Raw genomic sequence first — 26,023 nt, forward strand, 5'->3', positions numbered from 1 at the left:
ATTGCAGTCTGGGTTAGATGAGCTGGGTTATTGCAGTCTGGGTTAGATGAGCCAGGTTATTGCAGTCTGGGTTTGATGATCCTGGTTTTTGCAGCCTAAGTTCGATGACCCTGGTTATTGCAGTCTGGGTTAGATAAGCTGGGTTATTTCAGTCTGGGTTGTATGACCCGGGTTATCGTGGTCTGGATTAGATGAGACGGATTATTGCAGTCTGTGTTAGATGAGCCGGGTTATTGTAGTCTGGGTTACTTGACCCGGGTGAACGTAGTCTGGGTTAGATGACCTGGGTTAGCATAGTCTGGGTTAGATGACCTGGTTTATCGTGGTCAGGATTAGCTTACCCTGGTTACTGCAGTCTGGGTTACATGACACTGTTTATTGTAGTCTGGGTTACATGAGCCGTGTTATTGCCATCTGGGTTACATGACCTTGGTTATCGGAGTCTGGGTTAGAGAAGCCAGGTTATGGCTGTCTGGGTTAGTTGACCCTGTTTATTACAGAGCGGTTTAAATGACCCTTGTTATTGCAGTCTCGTTTAGATGAGCTGGCTTACTGTAGTCTGGGTTAAATGAGCCGGGTTATTGCAGTCTCCATTAGCTTACTCTGGTTATTGCTGTCAGGTTTAGATGACCCTGGTTACTGCAGTTTGGGTTACATGAGCCGTGCTATTGCAGTCTCGGTTAGATGACCTTGGTTATTGCAGCCTGGGCTAGATGAGCTGGGTTATTGAAGTCTGGGTTCGATGACCCTGGTTACTGAAGTCTTGGTTCGATGACCCTGGATATTGCAGTCTGTGTTAGATGATCTTGGTTAGTATAGTCTGGGTTAGATGACCCGGGTTATCGTGGTCAGAATTAGATGACCCTGGTTATTGCAGTCTGGGTTAAATGAGCTGAGTTATTATAGTCTGGGTTAGTTGGCCCTGGTTCTCGCAGTCTGGGTTAGATGTCCCTTCTTATTGCTGTCTGAGTTAGCTGAGCTGGGTTACTGTAGTCTGGATGAGATGACCCAGGTTATCGTGGTCACGATTAGATGAGCCGGGCTATTGCAGTCTGGCTTAGATGACCCTGGTTATTGAAGTTTGGTTTAGATGTGCTGGGATATTGCAGTCAGGGTTAAATGACCCTGGTTATTGCATTCTTGGTTAGATGAGCTGGGTTATTGCAGTCCGGATTAGATGACCAGGGTTATTCTCGTCTTGACTAGGAGACCTAGGTTATGGCAATTTGGGTTAGATGGCCCGAGCATTGGTATCCTGGTTTCGGTGATTTAGGTTATTGTAGTCAGTGTTAGATACGCAGGTTAATGATGTTTGAGTTAGGTGACCTAGCTTATTCTAGTCTGGACATGGAGGCCTGGGTTATTGCAGTTTGGGTGAGACAGTCGAGGTTATTGCAGCTTGGGCTAGGTGACTTCTTTTATTATAGTTAAGGCTGAGACCGGGGCTATTATTGTCTCAGCTAGATAACCCAGGTTACTGAACTCGAGTTAGAATGACATCGTAGCTTGTACTAAGACCTGCGTTCTGATGAATGGTCATCGACTTAAAAGGTTAACAGTTTCTCTCTCCACAGATGCTGCTGGACATGTTAAATATCTCCAGTGTTTTCTGTTTGATTTCTGGGTTATTATAGTCTGGACTGGGTGAGCCATGTTATTAGGGATGAGAAGTGGGTTTTTGTAGTCAGCGCTATGTCACCAGGCTTACAGTAGTCTGGATCAGGAGATCTGAGTTAGTGTAGCTTGGGATAAGAGACCCAGGTTATTATAGTCTCGATTAGGTTACCTGGTTTATTATTGTATGACCTAGGTGACCCGGGTCATTGTAAATTATTATTCTAATGTTAATCTATGAATCAGAACATGTGATCCCTTTATCACCATTGTTAACCACATCGCCCTGAAGGAGCCTGTATTGATTTTGATCAGCAATTACTTGTTCTTCAATTCTCCGGAAAAAAACTTATTAAATCCCCCTTAAACAGTAGATTTTCATTAACTGGTGCAAAAATATGAAATTGGCAATTGATCTGCTGACAGCTCAAGCTGGCAAACAGCAGGTTATATAAAGTCCAATTGTTTAGCTGGATGGCATTATTTTTCATTTTGATGACTAAACCAATTGTAGTGTTGGCCAGGGTTAGTTGATTAATCAAAAAAATATTTTATGCATGTCGTCTTTTCGCTATTTCTGCAGGGTCTCAACTGATCATCCGCTGAAGTTTGGGCAAGAGAGCAGGAGGAAAATTCCAGCCTGTTGAAGAGTCATACGGACTTGAAACGTTAACTGTGTTCCTCTCCGCAGATGCTGTCAGACCTTGCTGAGTTTTTCCAGACATTTTCGTGTTTCTGTGGAAAATTGCAGCCACTTGACTCTATTTCTTGCTTTTTAACACCACCATCCTTTTCTCTAATTGTTTCTTTCTCCTATTGTTTCTTTGCCTTTTTAGGTTTTTTTTTGATTTTAAGATTTTTATCTCCTTTTTTGGAGGTGGAAACTATTATTTTAAAAGTTGGTTTTCATTTGCTAAAGGCTGGGCCAAGTGAAAGCCCAGATTCTGAAGATTCGTCCCAGCTTTGCCTCACTCCATTCTATTTCCTCCATCTTGCCACCAGGCTGGAGTTGCCCTCACTCATGTCCTGCTGCATTGAGAAGACAACAGGGTTTCTGGGCAGAGTCTGGCTCCATCTGAAAGACAGCCAGCAAGAGGGTGGGGTGCGAGGCTCGTTCAAGGAGTCAGAGAGGCAGTGGAAAAGGATACGATGCATGGAAGCTGAGCTGGGGGATTCGAACAGATTGGTTGTTGCGGGCACAGAGCTGAGAGGAAACAATCTTTCTGAGGCCAGGGGCAGTTCGGAATGAGCTCGCAGTTGAGGGTAGGGATAATCATTGCAATATTTAAACCAGATGGATTTTGATAAATGCGGCAGCTTTAATAAGTAGAAGGCAGTGCCCAAGCCGAGGAAGGTGTTAATAATGTCAGGGAGAGGAAGGCATGGGGACAAATTTCCATTGAGACTCTCCAGCTCATCTGCTGTGACTTGGGGGTAGGGTCTGCAGATATCCAGGTAAAAATGGCAGGACAGGTCTCAGGAGTTTCTGCAGCTGTCCCATTGTAATTCTTATGTCAAGAACAGGTATGAAGGGCTAAGGGGTCTCCTTTTGTGCTGCAACATGCTGCAATTGTTAGCCTTGCCTCAATGGTAGCACTTTCACCTCTCAGTCAGAGCTTTCTGACTGATTTGAGCCCATAATTTAGTCTGACAATCCCAGTGTAATGCTGAGGGTGGGGCATGCTGCACTGCCGGAGACGATGTTTTTCAAATGAGATATTAAACCAAGTTGTAGTCTGCCCTGTCAGGTGGACGGAAAGGATACAATTGCACTTTTTCAAAGAATGTCAGGTGACTTCTTCAGGCCTGGTCGTTATTTATCCCGCCCAACCAGCATCACAAATTATTGGATAATTGCCGCAAAATTCCGACGTGTAGCGCCCGTATTTTTGGCATCACTACTGGCCTTAGAGGTTGAAAATTACGTCCACAGTGTGCTCACACACCTCTGGTGTGAGTTGTCCCAGATGCCACATACCGATGAAGGCATTAGCGCACCCAGTGAGCAACTATCTGAAGTATATAAACTAGACAGATGATGATGTCAATTTGTGGTGAGACTGATTTGACACCAGCTCTACCATTTTGCAGGTCAATGTTCCAACTAATGCCATCATTTAGTTATACATGAACACATATTCAACAGCAGGATGGATCCCCTGCCAGTGCTATTTAAGAGGATCATCAACTACTTTCAGGTTAGATGCTGATTAAAAGTTAGTTTCTACTGGCTGTTGCTCCAAGTCTTTCGTGCTTTTAGAGTTCCTTAAAGTTGCTACAGGGAGTGGTGTGGCAGGTGCTGAAGGACTTGGCCCTGACTTCAAGGCTTCTGCTCAAACCGCCTGCTCCCAGACATGGGTGTGCATTTGTATGCCTTCCTCTTGGAATACAGCATGACAGGCAGAATGAGCAGAGGGCATGCAGAGCAGGACGAGCTGCTGGAAGATTGAGGAGGAAGCAGGTGTGAAGGGCTCTCAGCAGGAGGCCATATCTGCCCATGGTGTTCAAGGAGACGTTCTCTGACCTGAACCCCAGCAAGGAACAATGTGTGCAGGGTCTACACTTTGCTAAGAATGTACTCACTGAAACCTGCCATTTGCTGCAGCCACAATCGCAAACTCAGAGCAGGGCGAGGGCTGCATTGCCAGTGGCTGTGAAAGTGATCGTGGTGGTGAGCCTTTATGCGTCTATGGATTGCAGGCTTCCTCATGGCAATAGGGTTGCCATTGACAGCACATGTCGCTTTGCAGGTGCCGTATGTCTACACTGAGATGTACTGGCATCGACAAGATTCCACTCCCTCAGCATCCAGCTGGTGCATGACATAAGCAGCGAATCCTGGCAACAGTCATGATGCTTTCATTCTGCGGCAGCCCACTGTATCATCTGAGCCACCATGACAAACCAGGGGGTGGCTACTGAGCCACAAGGGCTATCCGCTGACCACATAGCTGGTGCCTCAGGTGTGCAACACACCAACATAGGTGGCGGCATATGTACAATGAAAGCTGTGCTACCACGCAAGATGTGATAGAGCAGACTACTGGTGTGCTGAAGCAATGTTTCCACTGCCTGCACCATTCTGGTGGAGCTCTGAAGTACTCAGCAGAGTGGGGGTGTCAAGACTGCTACATGTAGCACAACCTCACCATCATAAGTTCATTGCTCTCATCACAAGTTATACAGTGAGCCATTAAGGAGCAGGAAAAGGAGTAAGAAGAGCAATGGGAGGAGTCAATGTAGAAAGTCCCCCTCTGGCTAGGCTGTCCATGAACACAACATCTACACCCCAGTCACCAACACTCCCACTATTTAACTTCCCTCTGTTATTGACCATCACAGCTTTGTGACAATATAAAAATAAAAGCCAACACAAAATACGTATTCCAAACCAAATCAAACACTGACAAACTTTAACTAACTTCTCGTGTACATTCCCTCAGCACCTGTCTGCTGTGTGCCTTTGCCTGTCCCAGTACTCCCACACATGACTACCCCAGTGGTACGTGACTGGTCGAAGGCTGTTGACTTGCAGCGGGGGAGACTGCAGATGATCATGGAAGACGACCTGGAGCAGCTCTTGACATTACAGACCCGACTCAGGCAGTACCATCTCGGCATGCGTGGCAACGATCTTGGCTAGCTGGCTGGTTGACAGGCAACAGTAAGGGCACTGGCAGAGTGGCAGTGGTGGGAGGAGGAATGCTTACATCTTGAGAGAGGGCAGCAAGGGGCCTTAGCCATTCCCTTAGGCCCGCACCTTAGCAATCCCACTAATCTTTTAGAGGGTAGATTGCTGGACTTCTGTGGCACCCTGTGAGCCCTATACAACACTAGCATCTGCAGGCATGCACGAGAACAAGCAGAGCTTGCACAAAAGTAAACTGTGTTTTCACTGCAGGTCAATAACTTCTTGTCAGAAGTTCTGCCCTGAAACATTAACTCACAGGTGCTACCTAACCTGCTGAATATTTCTAGTATTCTTTGCTTTTGTTCCAGCCTTCTTCTGTAGCCTGCCCCATTGACGTGCTTGTATGAATTCTCTGCAGATGAACCCGGGGTGTGACCTCACCCTCTGGTGAGCTGCCACCTGCACTACCCTGCGCCCCTGTCCTGGCTACAGGCCACTTGAACCTGAGTATCTCAGCATGTGCAGATTCTGCATCTAGGTTACCTCTGAAGTGTGTGCAATATCTGGATGGGTGGCTGAGACTGTGAGAGCGAAGGTGTTTCTTCATCGTCACTATCTTCCCGCTTTTCCATCACTGCCTGGCCCCCAGGTTGCAGCTCTTGGGTATCTAATTAGAGAGAGACTCAGGGTAAGGATGTGGGGTGAGTGGAGTTAATGGAAGTGGGGAGTAAGAGGTGCATGCTAACACCATCTGTAGCTTCTAAATAATAGATTGGGGGATGAGGGGGAAGTGGGATATGAGAAGGAGGATTAGGTATAAGACACCATCACCTTCTATTGTTCCAGTCCCACCTGCTGACCTCAGGAACGGCCACTGTCCTCTCCTCCTTGGGGGTAAGGATATGCAGCTACACCTGTGTCCACCAGTTATAACCTGCTGCCCCCATTGAGGGGGAGGAAAGCATTTCAATAAGACTGGTGCAGTCTGTTTGAATGATGTGGCTGTCATGTTTGACTGATTGATGGTGTGTCCAAGCTGTGAGATGTGGGTGTGAGGCTTTCAGCAGTGCTGTGTGTGTATGAGGGTGAGTTGAATCTATAAATGTGTCCTGATTGATACAGATTGTTGGTAGGTGAGTGATGGGGGTGTGATGCATCGAGTGAGGAGCGTCTGAAGCTAGTGGTGTATTTGGTGGGATCTGGCATCTTAATATGAATTAGTTGACCTTGACCACTGCTGTAGGGTCATTGAACTTCTTGTGACATTGCACTCATGATCCTTGGCGTTGATGGCAATGGATACCTGTTCCCACTGCCTCCCGAGCATTTGCCAAGAAGGCCTTGAGTTGCACTTCAGGATGGACGATATCCCTCCTTCTCTACACCTCCTCGACCAAGGCCTCTAAAGCAGCCTGGGGAAATCTTGGACGCCACTGGCCCCCATGTTGTGCAACTCTTGAGTATTTCCCAGGTCAGAGACAGTTGTGGAATGGCTTTCGGCACCTCCTCCAGTCACAAGGCACCTCCCCTCTAAGAGGTGCAAGTCACGTTTAAACAGTGCGGGCTAGCTTTAACTCTTGCTAGCCTCTCACAATTTTGGACCCCTTTCTGAGGCGTGCAGCCACACAACAGTGCAGTTAGCGCCGGCTGCACATTGCGATCATGTAGATTAGCGGGCGGCATGAAGTTTGCATGCTGCTTGGATGAAAAGCAACAAAGGCAGGTTAATAATCCCACCTTGAAATCCCCAAGCCCTTTCTCAGGGGTGTTAAATTTAGTACCCAAAGGATGGAACTTTCCATCCCCGTTGGGTGTCAGGCGTCATGGCAGGCCTGAGCGGACAATATGGCAGGAAGGCCAAAAATTGGTTTCACACCCATTGTTTGCAATCGTCCGCTCTACACGTCAATGGTGGGCCTCCTTTCCCACTGCCGCATGTCAGGAACATCATTTTAATACATCTGCATCTAATTATAAGCCCTGCTCAGTGGAATCAGCCCCTCCACACATCAAATTTACTGCTCACGCCGGCGGCAAAACACACCGGCCCCAGAACACATCTTGACAAGTGTGACGTGCAGAAGTCGAGGAGCAGGTGATACTGGAGCCCAACAGCTACCAGACTCTGGAGGAACACGTGCTTCGCGCGCTGGGTGGATTCTGATGGACATGGCTCCGCCCCGAAGCAGCTCAGGGAAGGGGGAAGGTCACCGTTGATGTCTGGGGTCTGCTTCGGGACATCAGGGGCTTGGTCATGGGCTGCTACAGATGATCACCGAGGGGGTGGAGAGGAAGGTCTAGGCTTGACTGGGAGAGAAGGTGTATCAGGAAAGGTGGGAGAGGAAGGTGTAGATTTGACTGAGAAAGGAAGGTGTGCCAGAGTGGGGGAGGCTGGTAAGCTGGTAATGTTGGAAGGGGGAACGATGGCATCAGGGGGGCAGGGGTGAGATTGGATGGGGAATGGAATATGGGGGGAGGAGGGTGTAATGGCGAGAATGCAGCAAATTTGGAGGTTGTTGTAAGGTGGGAGGAAGGTGTAGGGGAAAGAGTTTGGAGGAGGGAAGGAGTTCAGAGGGGGGAAGGACTTTGTGGGGAGGAAGGAGTTGGGGGGGGGGGATATCCAGCTGAACGTGCAAGGGAGGGGTCTGTGGAGTCACCGACTGCCTCCTGGGGAGCGAAGTGAGAGTGGGCATGGTAGGAGGGACTGATGAGAATGAGAGAGGGCAGAGAGAGCGGTAGGGAGGGAGAGTGAGGGTACGACATGGTATTAGAAGGGACGGCAAGGGTGGTTGGTGGGGCCTCAGAGACAGACACAGAATCCTGGGGATGGGAAGGAGGGGGTTGTGGGGGAGGGGGGGGGCAATGTAGATGAGGGTGGAATTCTTGGGAAGATAGGGAACATGCATGGAAAGAAAAGGCTGGTAGGTGACAGTGGGGAGGAGGAAGGTGATGCTGGGGGGGGACCAATGGTGATGAGGGAAAGGACCCGGGTGACTGGGGGAGGAGAAAGGATGGGAGAGCTGAAGACATAGTATACAACAACTGTGCTTGTAAAATCGAGAGTGAAAGGAACCTCGTGTTGGGCGGGCACTTGTGCTGCATGCGAGTGTGATCAGTGGGTGGGCGGAGATGCAGCTCAGATGGGCAACTGAAAGAGAACCCCAGCAGGCAGCATTGAAAATGCTCAGGACAGTGAGATGAGCGTGATGGAGGATGGCTACACGTGCACGGGAGGGTGCTCGCATGAGACTCCAAAAGACTCCACAAACACACACACACACATACACACTTCTCCCTCCAAAATCACTCCTGGGTGGGCTGGGTGCAGCTGAACTGCTAGTGATGGGGGATGCAGGGGGAGGACTTGTGTAGCCTGTAAATGAGGCTGAAAGACAACATTACACATTATTCTGTGAAAGTGGATGTATTTTTAGATTATAAAGTGAGAACATGTGTTCACCCATGCAACCACTTGTGATCAGAATTTCTTAACTTTTCTAGGCCTACCATTTCTCCTAGGTGCTGCCCTGACATCCGCAGCAGGGGTAGAGAGAGCCTGCGCAATGGTTGGCCCTTACATTACAAATAGCAAATACAATTCAAAAGTACTTCATTGGTTTTGAAGCACTTTGGGACATCCTGGTGTGTTTTTTTTATTCATTCATGGGATGTGGGCATCGCTGGCTAGGCCACCCAACACTAATTGCCCTTGCTCAGAGGCCATTTAAGAACCAACCCCCATTGCTGTGGGTCTGGAGTCACATGGAGGCCAGACAGCAGATTTCCTTCCCTAGAGGGCATTAATGAACCAGATGGGTTTTTACAACAATGGTTTCACAGTCATCATTAGACTTTTAATTGCAGATTTTTTATTGAATTCAAATTCCACCCTCTGCTGTGGTAGGATTTGAACCCAGGTACCCCAGAGAATTACCCTGGATCTCTGAGTTACTGGTCCAGCAACACCACTACTACGTCATCACCTCCCCAGAGGCATTGTCCTGAAAGGCACTATTTAAATGCAAAACGTTTCTCTCATTAACACATACAGCATCAACCTTTAAATGCAAGAAAAAAAATCTGCTTCGTGTGTGTTTTGCTATTTAAAAGGTTTTGTTCCACTCCTGAGATACAGCAAGTGATGCCATTTGGATGAGGTTGGCGAAGTGAGTGAGAATTTTCTTGGTACCACAGATACCCCCGTCGCCTTGGCGATCAGTAAAAAGCAAACTCACCAGCAGGGTCGATGTCAACATCAAAACTGCCGAGAAGAGGGAGAGGTTCTGCTGCAGTACCCTTCGGTCCAGATTGAGTACTGGCTGAATCACTGACAGCGGGTGGGCAAGAGCAAGGGCTGGTGGAGATGAAGCAGGAACTTGGCGGCTGAGTCCAGCTCCCGTCCTTCCTAAGGGTCAGAGCCCTGGGATTTGGACCGCAGGTGCCCACATGGAAAAGAAACATCAATCTGAAATCCAATGCCCAATAAAAGTGTGCGTCTGCAGTCCGAGCCTCCAAAAAGCTATCCTGTTCACCTTCAGCATGTTGGAGAGATGGAAGGAGGGAGCCAGTCTGTGAGGATTCACTGCTCTATCTTGCACCCCAATTTGCACCAGGTGATCCCAGCAATCAGACTCTGCAGCCACAATGGAAAGAAGAACCACTCAGCCCTCTATCCATTGGCAGGCGCTACTTAAATTCACGCTGAAAAATATTCCACTAGATTCAGATACAGTGTGTTCCATTTCTAATAAGATTGTGGAGCACATACTTTGTACGTAAGGGTAGGGTGGAAACCTGGTACACTCTGCCGCAAAAGCTGTTGAGACTCAGCCAATTGAAAATTTCAAAACTGTGATTAATCATTTTCATTGGGTAGGGGATATCGAAACCAAGGCAGATAAATGGAGTTGAAATGCAGATCAGCCATGATATAGTTGAATGGGGGAGCAGGTCTGAGGGGCTGAATGGCCTTCTGCTGCTCCTATGTCTCTATACACTTTTCTATACTACCAACGTTCTGGCTCCCTGGCTAATGTCTCACACCTTGTCTCAATATTTTCAGTATCCTGTGCACATGACGTTCTTCATAATATAAATTGGTCTGTATATTCTGAGATTTCCTTGTGTTAAAACATTATTTTATAACCTTGTGTTACAATCCCTTTGGGGGAACCGTAAACCAAAATAACCAAATTTACCAAACAACTCCCAAATGAAGAAATTACTAACAGGATTTCACTTTTCTAACTTTTGTAACATAAATCAGAACCAATGCAAATTAAACATGAATTAGTAGCCAAATGATACTTCACATTAAAAGAATTTCCACTTTCAATAATCAATACAAGAAAGATACGTCGTACACAACCACAAACATTGCCCTTCAGAACAAGAACAAAGAAAAGTACAGCACAGGAACAGGCCCTTCGGCCCTCCAAGCCTGCGCCGATCATATTGCCCGTCAACTAAAACATTTTGCACTTCCGGGGTCCATATCCCTCTATTCCCATCCTATTTATGTATTTGTCAAGCTGCCTCTTAAACACTACTATTGTACCTGCTTCCACCACCTCCTCTGGCAGCGAATTCCAGACACTCACTACCCTCTGCATAAAAAACTTGCCCCGCACACCTCCTCTATAGTTTTCTCCTCTCATCTTAAATCTATGTCCCCTAGTAATTGACTCTTCCACCCTGGGAAAAAGCTTCTGACTATCTACTCTGTCCATGCCACTCATAATTTTGTAAACTTCTATCAAGTCGCCCCTCAATCTCCGTCGCTCTAGTGAGAACAATCTGAGCTTCTCCAACCTCTCCTCATAGCTAATAACATCCAGACCAGGCAGCATCCTGGTAAACCTCCTCTGCACCCTCTCCAATGCCTCCATATCCTTCTGGTAATGTGGCGACCAGAATTGCACGCAATATTCTAAGTGTGACCTAACTAAGGTTCTATACAGCTGCAGCATGACTTCCCAGCTTTTATACTCAATACCCCTGCCAATGAAGGCAAGCATGCCATATGCCTTCCTGACTACCTTATCCACCTGCGTTTCCACTTTCAGTGACCTGTGGACCTGTACACCCAGATCCCTCTGCCTGTCGATGCACTTAAGTGTTCTGCCATTTACTGTGTAATTCCTACCTGTATTAGACCTTCCAAAATGCATTACCTGGCATTTGTCCAGATTAAACTCCATCTGCCATTTCTCCGCCCAAGTCTCCAACCGATCTATATCCCGTTGTATCCTTTGACAATCCTCTTCACTATCTGCAACTCCTCCAACCTTAGTGGTCATCTGCAAACTTACTAATTAGCCTATTTACATTTTCTTCCAAATCATTTATGTATACTACAAACGGCAAAGGTCCCAGCACTGATCCCTGTGGAACTCCACTAGTCACAGCTCTCCATTCAGAAAAGTACCCTTCCACTGCTACCCTCTGTCTTCTACAACGAAGCCAATTCTGTATCCATCTTGCCAGCTCACCTCTGATCCTGTGTGACTTTACCTTCTGTACCAGTCTGCCATGAGGGACCTTGTCAAAGGCCTTACTGAAATCCATGTATATAACATCCACTGCCCTTCCATCGTCGATCATCTTTGTCACTTCCTTGAAAAACTCGATTAAGTTAGTGAGACACGACCTCCCCTTCACAAAACCATGCTGCCTCTCACTAATACGCCCATTTGCTTCCAAATGGTAGTAAATCCTGTCACGAAGAATCTTCTCCAATAATTTCCCTACCACTGACGTAAGGCTCACCGGCCTGTAATTTCCTGGATTATCCCTGCTACCTTTCTTGGAACAACATTGGCCATTCTCTAGTCCTCTGGGACCTCACCCATAGCCAGTGAGGATACAAAGATTTCTGACAAGGCCTAGCAATCTCCTCCCTTGCCTCCCTCAGTACTCTGGGGTAGATCCCATCTGGCCCTGGGGACTTATCCACCTTAATATTCTTCAAGACGCCTAACATCTCTTTTTTGATCTCAACATGATCCAGGATATCTGCACACTTTTCCCTAGACAAATCGACCGCTAAGTCCTTCTCTTTGGTGAATACTGATGTGAAGTATTAATTTAGTATCTCTCCCATTTCTTCTGGCTCCACACACGGATTCCCACCTCTGTCCCTGAGTGGGCTTACCCTTTCCCTGGCTACCCTCTTGCTTTTTACATATGTATAAAAGGCCTTGGGATTTTCCTTAATCCTGGTTGCCAGTGAATTTTCATGACCCCTTTTAGCCTTCCTGACTCCTTGCTTAAGTTTCTTCCTACTTTCTTTGTATTCTCCACGGACTTCATCTGTTCCCAGCCTTCTAGCCCTTCCGAATGCTTCCTTTTTCTTTTTGACTAATCTCACAATATCCTTCGTTATCCAAGCTTCCTGAAACTTGCCATGCTTATCCTTCATCCTAGCAGGAACATGCCGGTCCTGAATTCTTATCAACTGATGTTTGAAAGCCCCCCACATGTCAGTTGTTGATTTGCCCTCAAACATCCGCCTCTAGTTTGGATTCCTCAGTTCCTGCCTAATATTGTTATAATTAGCCTTCCCCCAATTAAGCACCTTAACCCGAGGACTCCTGTTATCCTTATCCACCAGTACCTTGAAACTTGCTGAATTATGGTCACTTTTCCCGAAATGCTCTCCTACTGAAACTTTGACCACCTGGCCGGGTTCATTCCCTAATACCAGGTCCAGTATTGCCCCTTCCCTAGTTGGACTATCTACATATTGTCTCAGGAAGCCCTCCTGGATGCACCTTACAAATTCTGCACCATCCAAACCCCTAGTACTAAATGATTCCCAATCAATATAGGGAAAGTTAAAATCACCCACCACAACGACCTAGACGTAGCAGTTGCAAACATTAGTTTAAGGCACCAGGAGCACAAGAGGGACTGTTCACGGGTGATCTTCTGTTTTGTTTATATGTTTACTGGTGTAGAAATGAACACCAGAGATGCTAATGTTAATTTGTTTTGAGTGTGAAAATTATATAAATTTTGTTTTTGTCATAATGGCCTGAGTACGCTCCACCTTTGTTTTGGTGCTGGGTACACCAGTATGTGTACACCAGTAATGCTAGACGTGAGTGGCTCTAAACTTTATTGCACAGGCACTGAGTGGATTTTGGGTTGAAATGAAAGAGTCATTTCAGACATCTGGGATGGAGGCGGCATGAGATAGAAGCAGATCTTTGGCAGTCTAGCTAAAGGAGCGTTGGATCAAGACATCCCTAGTGTCCCTGCCTCCCTGGCGGTTACAGAGGTCTGCCTACACATCCTCAGCGTTCTCCTCACTGTGCCCCTTTTCTGACTCACTACTGGATTCATCCTCTGTGGCCTGTGGAGTTGCCTCAAGATCCTCTTCCTCCAGTGGGTCCCCCCTTGCCAGTGCCAGATTCTGGAGAGCACAGCATACAACCACTATCAGTGACACCCACTCTGGGGGGTATTGTAGTACTCATCCCCTGATAAGTGCAGGCTTCAGAAGCACATCTTCAGAAGACTTATGGCCCTCTCTTTCACCGCCATTGTGGAGGCATGACTCCTATCATAACGCTGCTCTGCCTCTGCTCTTGGGTGGCGGAGAGGCGTCATAAACCACCTTATTAACAAATAGCCTTGGCACCTGGGACCGTCTCAGGATATAAAAGTCATGGGGGCTGCCAGGGTACTTTGCACAGACTTGCAGAGTCTGCGTCTTGTGGTCACACATTATCTGGACGTTCATTGAGTGCAACCCCTTCCTGTTGACGAAGGCACCCTGCTGCCCCACTGGCGCCTTGATGGCCACGTGTGTGCACACGATTACACCCCGGATGAGGGGGAACCCAGCAATCGCTGCAAACCCTCAGGCTTGCTCAACCTGGCTAGCCTCATTCATACGAAATGAATCAATGTCATTACCCACCTGAACAGAGCTTCTGTCAGCAGCTTGATGCAACTGTGGACAACTGATTGGGAGACTCGACAAAGGTCCCTCCCGAAAAGAGCTGGAGGCGTAGACGTTGAGGGCCACTGAGACCTTCAGAGCCCCTGGCAGGCATGTCTACCCACACAGTTGGACCTAATCTCAGGCCCAATCATCTGATAAATGGAGGTCACAGTCGCCCTGGAGAGGCGGAGCCTCCTTCGGCATTGCACCTTGGACATATTGAGGTAGCTGCATCGCAGCATGTAAACCCTGGTGGCAGGATAGTGGCGAATTCTGTGGCCCCTTCCGCCTTGGACTTCCTCCTGGCCCTGTGCCCCTTGTGCCTGTGCCTCTCCTCCCACAGGTCGCTCCCCTGGAAGCTGCATTGGGACACCTGACCTCCTCTCCCTTCTGCCCCTCTCTTCCGCCTCAGAGGAGGTGCCACCAGCAGAAACCACAATCCCCATTACCAGGTTTACAGAAGGCTGTCTGATACCTGGAAGGGCCCACACGGTCCGAATCCTCAGGGGGCCTTGGAGGTGGGGGGGCATGGCTTCTGACAGAGAGATGGAGACAAACCTGTAAGCATCTCAAGTGTCCTGAACAAAAGTTAAGCCTTTTCGCACCAAACCTACTCCCCCCTCGAGCGATTACATCTGGCGATGAGGAGAAAGCCAACTTATGCCGTTCACTTCGCCCTGGTTGCTGTGAGTAACACACGGTTCAAAAACGAGGGTCCTGCAAAGGTTTTAAAAAAAAACAAAAAATGCGCCCAGAAAAAGAGTTACTGCAGTTCTAACAGTTTCAAAAGCTTTTCTTTAAAAAGGGAAGTGGCCCATGATTGCAGGGATCCCTGGAAGCACGGGAAACTCAGAGAGCTGAGGGCCGCAGACAGCCCCAAAATTTAAAATAGACGGGACCTGCAGAATTCAAGAAGCAGCAACAGGGGAAGAGTTCCTGCGGAGCTTTCTTTAAAAGAGGGCAGAGAAAAAGCAATCCAGCCCCAATTGCCAGTGAAGCCCCGCCGAGATCCCGAAAAGAGCGGGGAAATCGCGGAGCCAGGATCGACAAGCTGCCAACAGCCGAGGTTTGAACAAAACGGTCACTGTCTTAAAGTGGTAACCACACTTAAGGTGGTAAACGCAAGGAAAAGGAAAACAGCCGATGCCTGCAGAGGCAAAAAGATAAAGAAGACTTACAGATCACGCCATTGTTCAGAAGGGTAGATCCGTACAATGTGGATGCAGGGGATTGGAGTCAGTATGCTGAGAGACTCAGTTTCTATTTGATTGCTAATGAAATTACTGATGAAGATAAATGTGGGGCTATCCTGCTGAGTGTGTGCGTGGAAGCAGAACGTATAATCTTATCAAAAACCCGGCTGCCCCGAATGTGCCCAGTACTAAGTCGTACAAGGAGTTAGGGGAACTTGTGAAGTCGCATTCTCAGCCAAAACGGTCTGTAATTATGCAGCGCTTCAAGTTCAACACGAGTTCGTGCTCCAGGGAATCTATTGCTACCTTTGTGGTGAACCTGAAACATCTGACCGAGTACTGAGAGTTTGGGGATGCCTTGAAATGATATGGTGCGGCTCAGACTTGTATGTGCAGTGAGTGACAATGCCATACAGTGCTGCTTGCTTGCTGAATTGGATAATACTTTCAAACGCGCCCTGGAACGTTCTCTCGCTATGGAGAGTGCCGCAAACGATTCTCAGGATTTGCAGCACGTGAATAATGGAGCAGTGCACCACGTTAGGCAGAAGCCTGCCGCTGAGCGTAGCGCAAGGAGTGGCACAGCAGATTGTCAGCGCGATTCCCTGTCCACTGAACAAGGAGTCAGGAAGACGAGTTACAATGCGTCAGCTGACAAGGTACTCACTTGCTGTAGATGTGGCGGGAATCATGGAGCAGACAGATGCAGATTTAGTGAGGCAGAGTACAACTATTGCCACAAGACAGGACACCTGGTACTAGGCAGTGCAGAACAAGGAACAAACAAACGGCAAAGCAGAGAACGAATCTGATTGAGTCAACTGACACTGCAGAAGCTGATGCTGCTGATGTACACTCTGTATCGTGTGACTGCTGTTAAATCTGAGCCCATTACAATGACAGTGCGGGTGAATGGCAAGCAACTGCAGGTGGAGGTGGACAACGGTGCTTCAGCTACCGTTGTTGGGGAGCACACGCTCAAGTACCTTAGTGAAGAGCAACTCCGCTGAGGGCAACAAAATACCCCAAGAGTGAGGTCAACAAGAGAATAAACAGTTGATTGCCCTTCAGGATCAAATGGAAAAGGAATGAGTGACCATTAAGCAACATGAAGAAATGAAGACCATCTTAAACAGCAGAATGGAAGCTCAGAAGTCAAGGAGGTTTCACTGAATTACAGGAAAGCTGAAGATGAAACAAGTGAGTTTCACAAAGAAAAGGAAAATGAATGTAACATTGAACAAACTGAAGAGCCAGTTGGCAAAGAAGACTCAGCAATGTTCAATATTCCAGGAGGAAGCCAAAAGCTGCAAGGAACAGACCGAAGAGTTGACAAAACCATTGAATGGAAAAAAGGAAGCATTGAAAGGAAAAGCCGTGGGACTTTCCAAGTTATGAGCGGTTAATGAAGCCATGAGAAACACAATTACAGAACTGAAACGAGTTCAGGCTTCGCCAGGGACGGACCTGGCCAACAGTGAATCCAAAATGATGGACAAGGACAAAGGTCTGTTGCAGACAGAGAAGGAAAAGACAGAAATGAGATCAGAAAATGTAAATCCAACACTGAAACACAAGGCACTAGGAGAAGAAAAGATTGAGCGGAATGAAAAGATTCATAAGCTTGCAAAACAGCTTGGCTGAGATTGTGAGACAAGTGGAAATAAAAGTTGCATTTGCAATCCAGCAAGGACATGGTGGACACCACGGGAAAAGAAGCTTCGAGTCCACTCCAGAATGAACAGAGCACAAATTCCCCTCAGAAGAAATGGGCCAAACCCAAAGTGTCCAGAGAAAGGCAGACGAGTTGATAAAAAAGGGAAATCCAACTCGAAGGAGGGCAAAAAGCGAATCAAATGGGGACAGCCAAGTACCAGAAACACAGAGTACATGCTACCATCCCTCTGAACATGACAGACCGCGATGCGGAAGAACGGCCTAGCCTCAAGGTTGTCCCCACAGAACACCCTCATCTGTAGTCACAAGAGACGTTATATTTGTTAATTTTCAGACATGATATTGTTGTTAATGTAAGGAACTTAAGGGGGAGGAAAAATAGTAACTAGATTTATTGTCCCTCCCTCCTGTCAACCAGCCATCGTATGACGTGGTTGCGGAGACTTCGACCAATAAGTTTTTCGCATGGGCTATGCTTTGGGGGTGTGGCTTTTGACAGGGAGATGGCGACAAGCCTGTAAGCATCTCTACATGTGTCCTGAATAAAAGTTAGGCCTTTTCGCACCAAACCTGTTCCTTCCTCGAGTGATTACAGAAGCCATTTCCTCATTTTGCCCACTATGTTGTCTGAACACAGAGGCTCTCTTCAATCCGTTGCTGTTATCCAAGTAAGTTGAAACCATCTGTGAGGGCTCCTCGGAGTTCAAAACCCAAAGCTCCCATTGGAGCAGTGGGAACAGTCGCAGGAGAGGCACCCGTCACCGAGCCCAGGACCTACATCACGGAGGCCACTGGTGTTCTAAGCTGCTCAATTCTTCTAACCCAACCAATAGCCAGGCAATATCACCTCCCAATGCTGTGTATTTGGAGATTAGTGTTTCCTCGACACACAGCATCTTCTAGTATCTGCCATGAGAAAGGTCTGTATCCCTAGTGAGCTCAGGAGGAGTAATCTCTATTCTGAACATCTCTTATCATCGTTCCCTGAACCTTCCTACTACTTCTTTATTAGTTATGCCCTCTTCTTCACCCTGAGCTTCTTCCTCTACAGTGCTGATTAACTTTGTCTCAATCTGTGTGCATGTGATGATGGTAATCTTCAGGTGCAGAGTGAAGACCACCTCTTGCTCTGTGAAGATAGTAGGTGGGACATCACAAGCATCTCAGCATGTTGATCCATTTGGATACTGTCTTATCAATATATAAACTCATAAGCACTCGTGTATAGTATGCACAGACATGTCAATGCGATGTATAATGTTAATCACAGAATGTGTGAGTAAAAGGATAATCCAAAGTGATGCTATAACTTACCAGAGTTCAGCAGAATGATGGCCTTCAGGCAAATGTACTCCTCACACTGGAGTTTTAGTAGTCGGAATCGTGACACTGTTGCTAGGAGCATATCAAATATTTCCACCATCCCTTCAACACATTTCCCTTCATTCCTGAAGCACCAAATTGAAGACATAAGTTTAGTGAGCTACTTGTTAAAAAAGCTCTGCAGCTTCCTGGAATTTCATCATTTAAAGGCAAAACAGTAGATATCTTTGTCTCATTTATGAAAATAACCAACTGTGTAAACATCATTATAAACAGATCAAGTCGGTACATAAGCAAATCACAGTTCAATGTGGACAAGTGTGATGTCATCTGATTTGGACCCAAGACGGTAATTTGGAATATTTTCTTCAATGATCAGTGGACTAGAAACTGTGGAGGAGCAAAAGAGTTTTGGGGGTCCAAGTATGCAATTGTTTAAAGCTAGCAGACAGTCACAAAAAAAATCAAAAAGGCAAAATGTAAACTTTTATCTCAAAGGGGCTGCAAAACAAAGAGGTGGAAGAGATGCTTCTGTCGCACAGAACTTTGGTCACAGCTCACCTGGAGTACAGTTTTTGAGCACCTCACCTAAGGAAGGGTATATTGGCCTTTGAAGGTGTACCATACAGTGCAGAATCACCAGAATGATAGAGAGACTTAGGGAATTAAATTGTTAGGGCAGATTACATAAACTTGGCTTCTATACCCTTGAGTTTAAGAGGTGATACAAATTAGGAGCAGAAGTAGGCCACTCGGCCCCTCGAGCTTGCTCTGCCATTCAATAAGATCATAGTTGATCTGATTGTAACCTCCACATTCCTGCCCAATAACATTCCACCTCACCCTCCCTCTGTTAATCACGAATATACCTAGCTCTGCCTTCAAAATATTCAAAGACTCTGCTTCCACCGCCTTTTGAGGAAGAGAGTTCCAAAGACTTACGACCTTCTAAGAGAAAAAAAATCTCCTCACCTGTCTTAAATGAGCGACCCCCTATTTTTAAACTGTGACCTCTAGTTCTAGATTCTCCCATAACAGGAAACATCCTCTCCACATCCACCCTGTCAAGACCCCTCAGGATCTTAAATATTTCAATCAAGTCACCCCTTACTCTTCTAAACTCCAGTGGATACAAGCCTAACCTGTCCAACCTTTCCTCATAAGACAACCCGCCCATTCCTGGTATTAGTCTAGTAAACCTTCTATAAAATGCTTCTAACACATTTACATCTTTCCTTAAATAAGGAGATTAATACTGTTTACAGTATTCAAGATGTGATCTCATCATGCCCTGTACAACTGAAGCATAACCTCCCTACTTTTGTATTCAATTCCCCCCATAATAAACGATAACATTCTATTAGCTTTTCTAATTACTTGCTGTACCTGCATACTAGCCTTTTGTGATTCATGCATCAGGACACCCCTTGAATTTCAGAGCTCTGCAATCTCTCACCATTTCAATAATGTGCTTCTTTTTCATTCTTCCTGCCAAAATGGACAATTTTACATTTGCCCACATTATACTCAATTTGCCAGATTTTTGCCCACTCACTTAACCTGTGTAACTTTATTGCCTCCTTACATTCTCTCCACAATTTACTTTTCTACCTATATTTGTATCATCAGCAGATTTAGCAACCATATCTTTGGTCCCTTCATTCAAGTCGTTTATATAAATTATAAAAAGTTGAGGTTCCAGCACTGATTCCTGTGGCACTCCACTTGTTAAACCCCACCAACCAGAAAAAGACCCATTATCGCTACCCTCTGTTTCCTGTTAGCTAGCCAATCTTCTATCCATGCCAATATGTTACCGCCTACACCACGAGCTTTTATTTTCCACAATAGCCTTTGAGGTTGCACCTAATGAAATGCCTTCTGGGAATTCAAGTACAGCACATCCACCTGTTCCCCTTCATCCACAGTACATGTGATTCCTTCAAAGAACGCCAATAAATTGGTTAAACATGATTTCCTTTTCACAATACCATGTTGATAGCCTTGAATTTTTCTAAGTGCCCTGCTATAACATCTTTAATAACAGCTTCTAATATATTCCCTGTGACAAATGTTCAGCTAATTGGCCTGTATGTTCCTGTTTTCTGTCTCACTCCCTTTTTGAATAAAGGGATTAAATTTGCTAGTTTCCAATCTAATGGAACCTTCCCCAAATCCAGGAAGTTTTGGAAAATTAAAACCAACACAGCAACAATCTCACTAGTCACTTCTTTTAAGACCCTAGGATGAAATCCATCAGGACCCGGGGATTTGTCAGCCTGCAGCTCCACCAATTTGCTCAATATTACTTCTCTGGTGTTTGTAATTCTCCTGGGTTCCTGCCTCCCTTCCAATTCCTGATTTACAGCTATTTCTGGGATGTTGCTTGTATCGTATATAGTGAAGACTGATGCAAAATACCTGTTCAATTCATCTGCCATCTCCTTATTTTCCATTATTAATTCTCCAGACTTGCTTTCTATAGGACGAATGCTCATTTTACTAACTCTTTCCTTTTTTAAACATCTATAGAAACTCTTACTATCCATCTTTATATTTCTAGCTAGCTTCCTCTCATACTCTAATTTTTCCCTCCTTATTAATCTTTTTGTCATCCTTTGCTGTTCTTTATAATCTGTTCAATCTTCTGACCTGCCACCTATCTTTGCACAACTTTATTTTATTTAAATTTAATACTGTTTTTAACTTTTTTAGTTAACCACAGATGGTGGGTCCTCCCCTTGGAATTTTTCTTTCTCATTGAAATGTATCTATTCTGTGTATTCTGAAATATACCTTTAAAAGTCTACCACTGCATCTCTACTGACCTGTCCCTTAACCTCATTTGCCAGTTCACTTTAGCTAGCTCTGCTTTCATGCCCTCATAATTGCTCTTATTTAAGTTTAAAATACTAGTCTCAGACCCACTCTTCTCCCCCTCAAACTGAGTGTAAATTTCAATCGTATGATCGCTTCCATCTAGGGGTGCCTTCACTATGAGGTTATCAATTGATCCTATCTTGTTGAACAATACCAGGTCTGGTTGGCTCCAGAACATGTTATTTTAAGAAACTATCCGAAAAGCATTCTATGAGCTCCTCATATACACTACCGTTGCCCATATGATTTTTTCAATCTCTATATAGATTAAAATCCCCCAAAATTATCGCTGTGCCTTTCTGACAAGCTCCTATTATCCCTTCCATTATACTCTGTCCTACCATGAAGTTACAATTAAGAGGCCTGTACACCAATCCCACAAGTGACTTATTGTCTTTATCATTTCTCATCTCAACACAAATCGTTTCTACATCCTGGTTTCCTGAACTTCGGTCATCCCTCTCTAATGTGCTGACACTATCAATAATTAACAGAGCTACCCCTCCACCTTTTCCTAACTTCCTGCTCCTCCTAAATGTCATGTACCCTTCAACATTCAGGTCCCAATCTATATCATCCTGCAGCCATGTCTCTGTAATGGCTAGCTGGTCACTTATTTATTTCTATTTGCACTATCAGTTCATCTGATTTTGTTTCAAATGCTACGTGTGTTTAGATACAGAGCCTTTAGTTTTGTCCTTTCATTATTTTTGTAACTTCTAGTCTTATCTGCTGATTTACTCTTAGATTTGTACCCTCTTTCCCTTCCTGTCACGTTCTGTTTATCATTTCCCATATTAGCACATTGCTCTCTTGCCTTATCTCTACTCTTTGGTTTATCATATCTTCCCAAATTTGATCCATTGACCCCACTATTTAGTTAAAACTCTCTCTACTTCCTAGTTGATGCAGCTCACTAGAGCATCAGCCCCAGCACTGTTCAGTTGTAGGCCATCCCAACAGTTTAGCCTCCACTTTTTCCAGTACTAGTGCCAGTGACCCACAAACCAAAACCCAGTCCCCCAAAAGGCTGTAGGAGTTGGGACAATCAGAGCTTTCAAGACTGAGATAGATATTTGTTGGGTAAGGGATATCAAAGGACACAGGCAGGTAAATGTACCTAAGGTAGAGAACATCTATAATCTAATTGAATGACAGAACCAGCTTGAGGGGCTGAATGGCCAGCTCCTCTCCCTAATGTTTCTATGTAAACAGTATTACATTCCTTTAGAATAGAGTTTTGGTTCAAATGACATGCTTTGTTATTGAAAACACTTTATGTGTTAGATTAACTATTTAGGTGCTTGATTGTGGTAAGATTAAGAACAAAACTTTGTATTTTTATAACATTTTAAAAATAATAAAATAGCCTAAGCCACTTCACAGGAGTATTATAAAGCAAAATTTGACATTGAGCCATGTAAGGAGATACTAAAAAGCCAATGCACAAAAGCTTGGGCAAAGAGGTAGGTTTTAAGAAGCATATTAAAGGAGGAAAGAGAGGTAGAGAAGTGGAGAGGTTTAGGGAGATAATTCCAGAGCTTAGGGTCTGGGCAACTGAAAACATGGTCTGCAACGATGAAGCAATTAAAATCTGGAATGCTGAAAAAGCCAAGATTATATGAGCGCAGGGGGTGATAGGGCAGGAGGCGACTACAGTGATAGGAAGAAGCGAGGCCATGGAGGGAGTTGGATGAGAATTTTCAAATCAAGGCATTGCTTGACTGTGTTCAAAGGAAATGAATGAGCACAGGGATGATGGGTGAACAGAACTTGGTGCGAGTTAGGTCATGGGCAGCAGAGCTTCGGATGAGTTCAAGCTTACAGAGGATAGAAACATGTGAGGCTGACCAGGAGTGCTTTGGAATAGTCAAGTCCAGCGGTAACAAAGGCACAGATGAGGGTCTCCGCAGCCGATGATGAGCTGAGGCGGGACAGAGGTCGGGCGATTTTATGGAGATGGAAATAGGTGTTTGTAGTGATGGTGTGGATATGTTGTTGGAAGCTCATAAATAATGTTTATATTGAAACTTTATGGCAAGTGACATAAATTGTAGTAGGAAATAAATATTAATGTTGGCAGTCATTAGGGTTATTGATACTGTCTTTGCTGATACTAGTGCTAATTCCCAACGTATGAAAGAATTATCCAAAGACCATACTAGATTGGCTCTATATGTCAGTAACATCATGAATAAAAATTAAAGCACCTTAATATCTTTTGGAATATATTGTAAATGAAATTCCCTCTGTTTACTTGCTGCTCTGTGCTGCTGTTTTCTCATCCCTTCAAAAAGGGGCCCAGCTAACTTTCACAGAGCATCACTTGGGCATTGGGAGCTACCTATACCGGCCTAACGCTTAAAAGCCCAGGTTTCAGGCTTGGCCCGAGTTTCAATTAGTGAGCAGCAGAGCAGCACAGACCTGGAAAATTCCAGGTTCAATTCCCCAATCCATGTCGTAAACTGATTTGAGTTTCAGATTCTGCAATAATCCACCCCTGGTTTAGGGAAGGTAAATTGGCTTGAATTCCTCCACCAGGCAGCTATCCAGCAAGCACTATTAAAAGAGAGTGAGGTCAGGCAGTGGTCCTCCCATGGTTGAATAATCTGTTAACACTCACTGCCCAAGCTCACACTGAAGAATAGGGCTGGGAATCCTGTGGCGAGTAACCCGCCTCCTGAATCCCCAAAACCTGTCCACCATCTACAGGACACAAGTCAGGAATGTGAAGGAATACTCTCCACTTGCCTGGATGAGTGCAGCTCCAACAACACTCAAGAAGCTTGACACCATCCAGAAGAAAGCAACCTGCCTGATTGGCATCCCATCCAGCACCTTAAACATTCACTCCCTGCACCATCAACGCACAGTAACAGCAGTATGTACCATCTACTGGCTGCACTGCAGCCACTCACCAAGGATCCTCCAACAGCATCTTCCAAAGCCACGACCTTTACCACCTAGAAGGACAAGGGCAGCAGGTACATGGGAACACCACCACCTGCAATTCACCTCCAAGCTGCACAGCACCCTGATTGGAAACATACCACCGTTCCTTCACTGTTGCTGGGTCAAAATCCTGGAACTCCTTTCTTAACAGCACTGTGGGTGTACGTATACCATATGGACTGCAGCAGTTCAAGAAAGCAGTTCACCACCACCTTCTCAAGGGCAATTAGGGATGGGCAATAAATGCTGGCCTAGTCAGCAATGCCCACATCCTGGGAAAGAGTAAATAAGGAAAACTCCAAAGAGAAGAGAGAGACTGCAGAAAACAAAGTCTTTACATCGCAATAATTTTTAAAATCTTCAATGTAGGGATCTTTTTCAAGTTATATCAATTAGGTTCTACATGTTAATATGAAAGATAGCTTTCAACATACTCATGCAGCCAATCAACAATAAGGAGTACAGGGAAGCTCAATAGTAATGAGACATCAGATTGGGAGTCAGACTGAGAGCTTAGCACAGGGTGAGACAGGTATAAGAGAAAGTCTTATTGGTAATTTGTGTTAAAAAGATTTAAGGTGTTTTTAATGATTACGGAGTTTCTCTTGAATGTGGCCTTTCTACACATGGATCAGCGTGCACTTGAGGAGCAGTCAGGCACTACTTAGATCAGGGTAATGTGGAACTCATGAAGACAATTCTCTACATTACTGGCCTAATCATTTCTCAACAGGATGATCTCTAATGGCCCAGACTTGCCTTTCAAATAACTTTGGGCAATGGAAAGATACACTGTTAAACTCAAATATCCAGAAGTTGCCATCCGAGTTGCTTGCCATTAGCTTTGCAGAATGGCTCATTCTCTGGCTCACCATTGAAATGCATCGAATGGCATGAAGTTGCTGTACCTGTGTGTTAAGCTACAAATTAAACTGACCACTGAAAGTATTGTCTGTTTCAGTCTAATCACTATTTTAACAACATGGTAGGGTTAATTATTGCCAAACAACTTCTCTGGCAATTAAAATTAACTATTACAAGTGCAGAGCCTCATTCGTTCAACATTTAATTGTTGTTGGAGATCTTTAAAAAAGGAAATTTTATTTTGTTTACTTCTCCTTTCCATCTCTTCTTTTTCTCTCTTAATCTAATCTTGCTTTTCATGTTTTTATTTCCACTTCCGTACCTGATTTGACATTGCATTTTCCCACCCTGATTTCCTCCTCAGTACTTGAACTGTTAATTTCACAATCCTTAAAGTTAATTGGTTAAGGAAATATACAGTCACTTGCACTGTTCACTTAGGTCCCAGATATTGAGTTTCCCTTGCTGCAATGTTATAAGCCTGCACTTTCAGCAATTTGCAAACAAATTATAAACTTAAAAGTGCAAGGGCATTCTAATTAATGGCAGATGCTGTTAGGTTCACACTTCCAGCAAAGTCTGGCATTAATATCTTCAAACTACATGTTGAAATGCTCACAGTAACACTTGTTATTCAGAGGCCTGTTGTACTCAGACATAATCGTATTGCCATATTCTTGCCAGAGGTTGAAAACAAAGCCAACCTGAAAAGATTACAAAGGGATTCAAATAGAAAAGTAATGATCATGACAATCAGTTAAATTGGGACGTAGAATGGCCGCGTCTGCCTCAGGATGTGGCCTGAAATACCATTACTTAATGGATGTGGTCACGTAAACCTCTTGAGCAGAGGCTGCCAGTGACAAACAATAGACTGTAAATCTCACTAGCACTGTGATATTAAATTGCTGTAACCTTATTTTTTGCTTAAGATTTTGA

General features: G+C 45.2%; 1 protein-coding gene across 1 annotated transcript in view; it reads right to left on the reverse strand.

Annotated features, from left to right (window-relative positions):
* Positions 1-26,023, reverse strand: part of esr1 (estrogen receptor 1) — a 301,449-nt gene that overhangs the window by 76,799 nt on the left and 198,627 nt on the right. The window contains exons 6-7 of the mRNA XM_041206645.1: positions 18,380-18,513; positions 4,559-4,565 (exon numbers count right to left, since the gene is read on the reverse strand). Coding sequence (XP_041062579.1) covers positions 4,559-4,565; positions 18,380-18,513 — 141 coding nt within the window. The remainder of the gene's footprint in view (positions 1-4,558; positions 4,566-18,379; positions 18,514-26,023) is intronic.

This window comes from Carcharodon carcharias, chromosome 2 (assembly GCF_017639515.1).
Source record: "Carcharodon carcharias isolate sCarCar2 chromosome 2, sCarCar2.pri, whole genome shotgun sequence".
Taxonomy (NCBI): Eukaryota; Metazoa; Chordata; class Chondrichthyes; order Lamniformes; family Lamnidae; genus Carcharodon; species Carcharodon carcharias.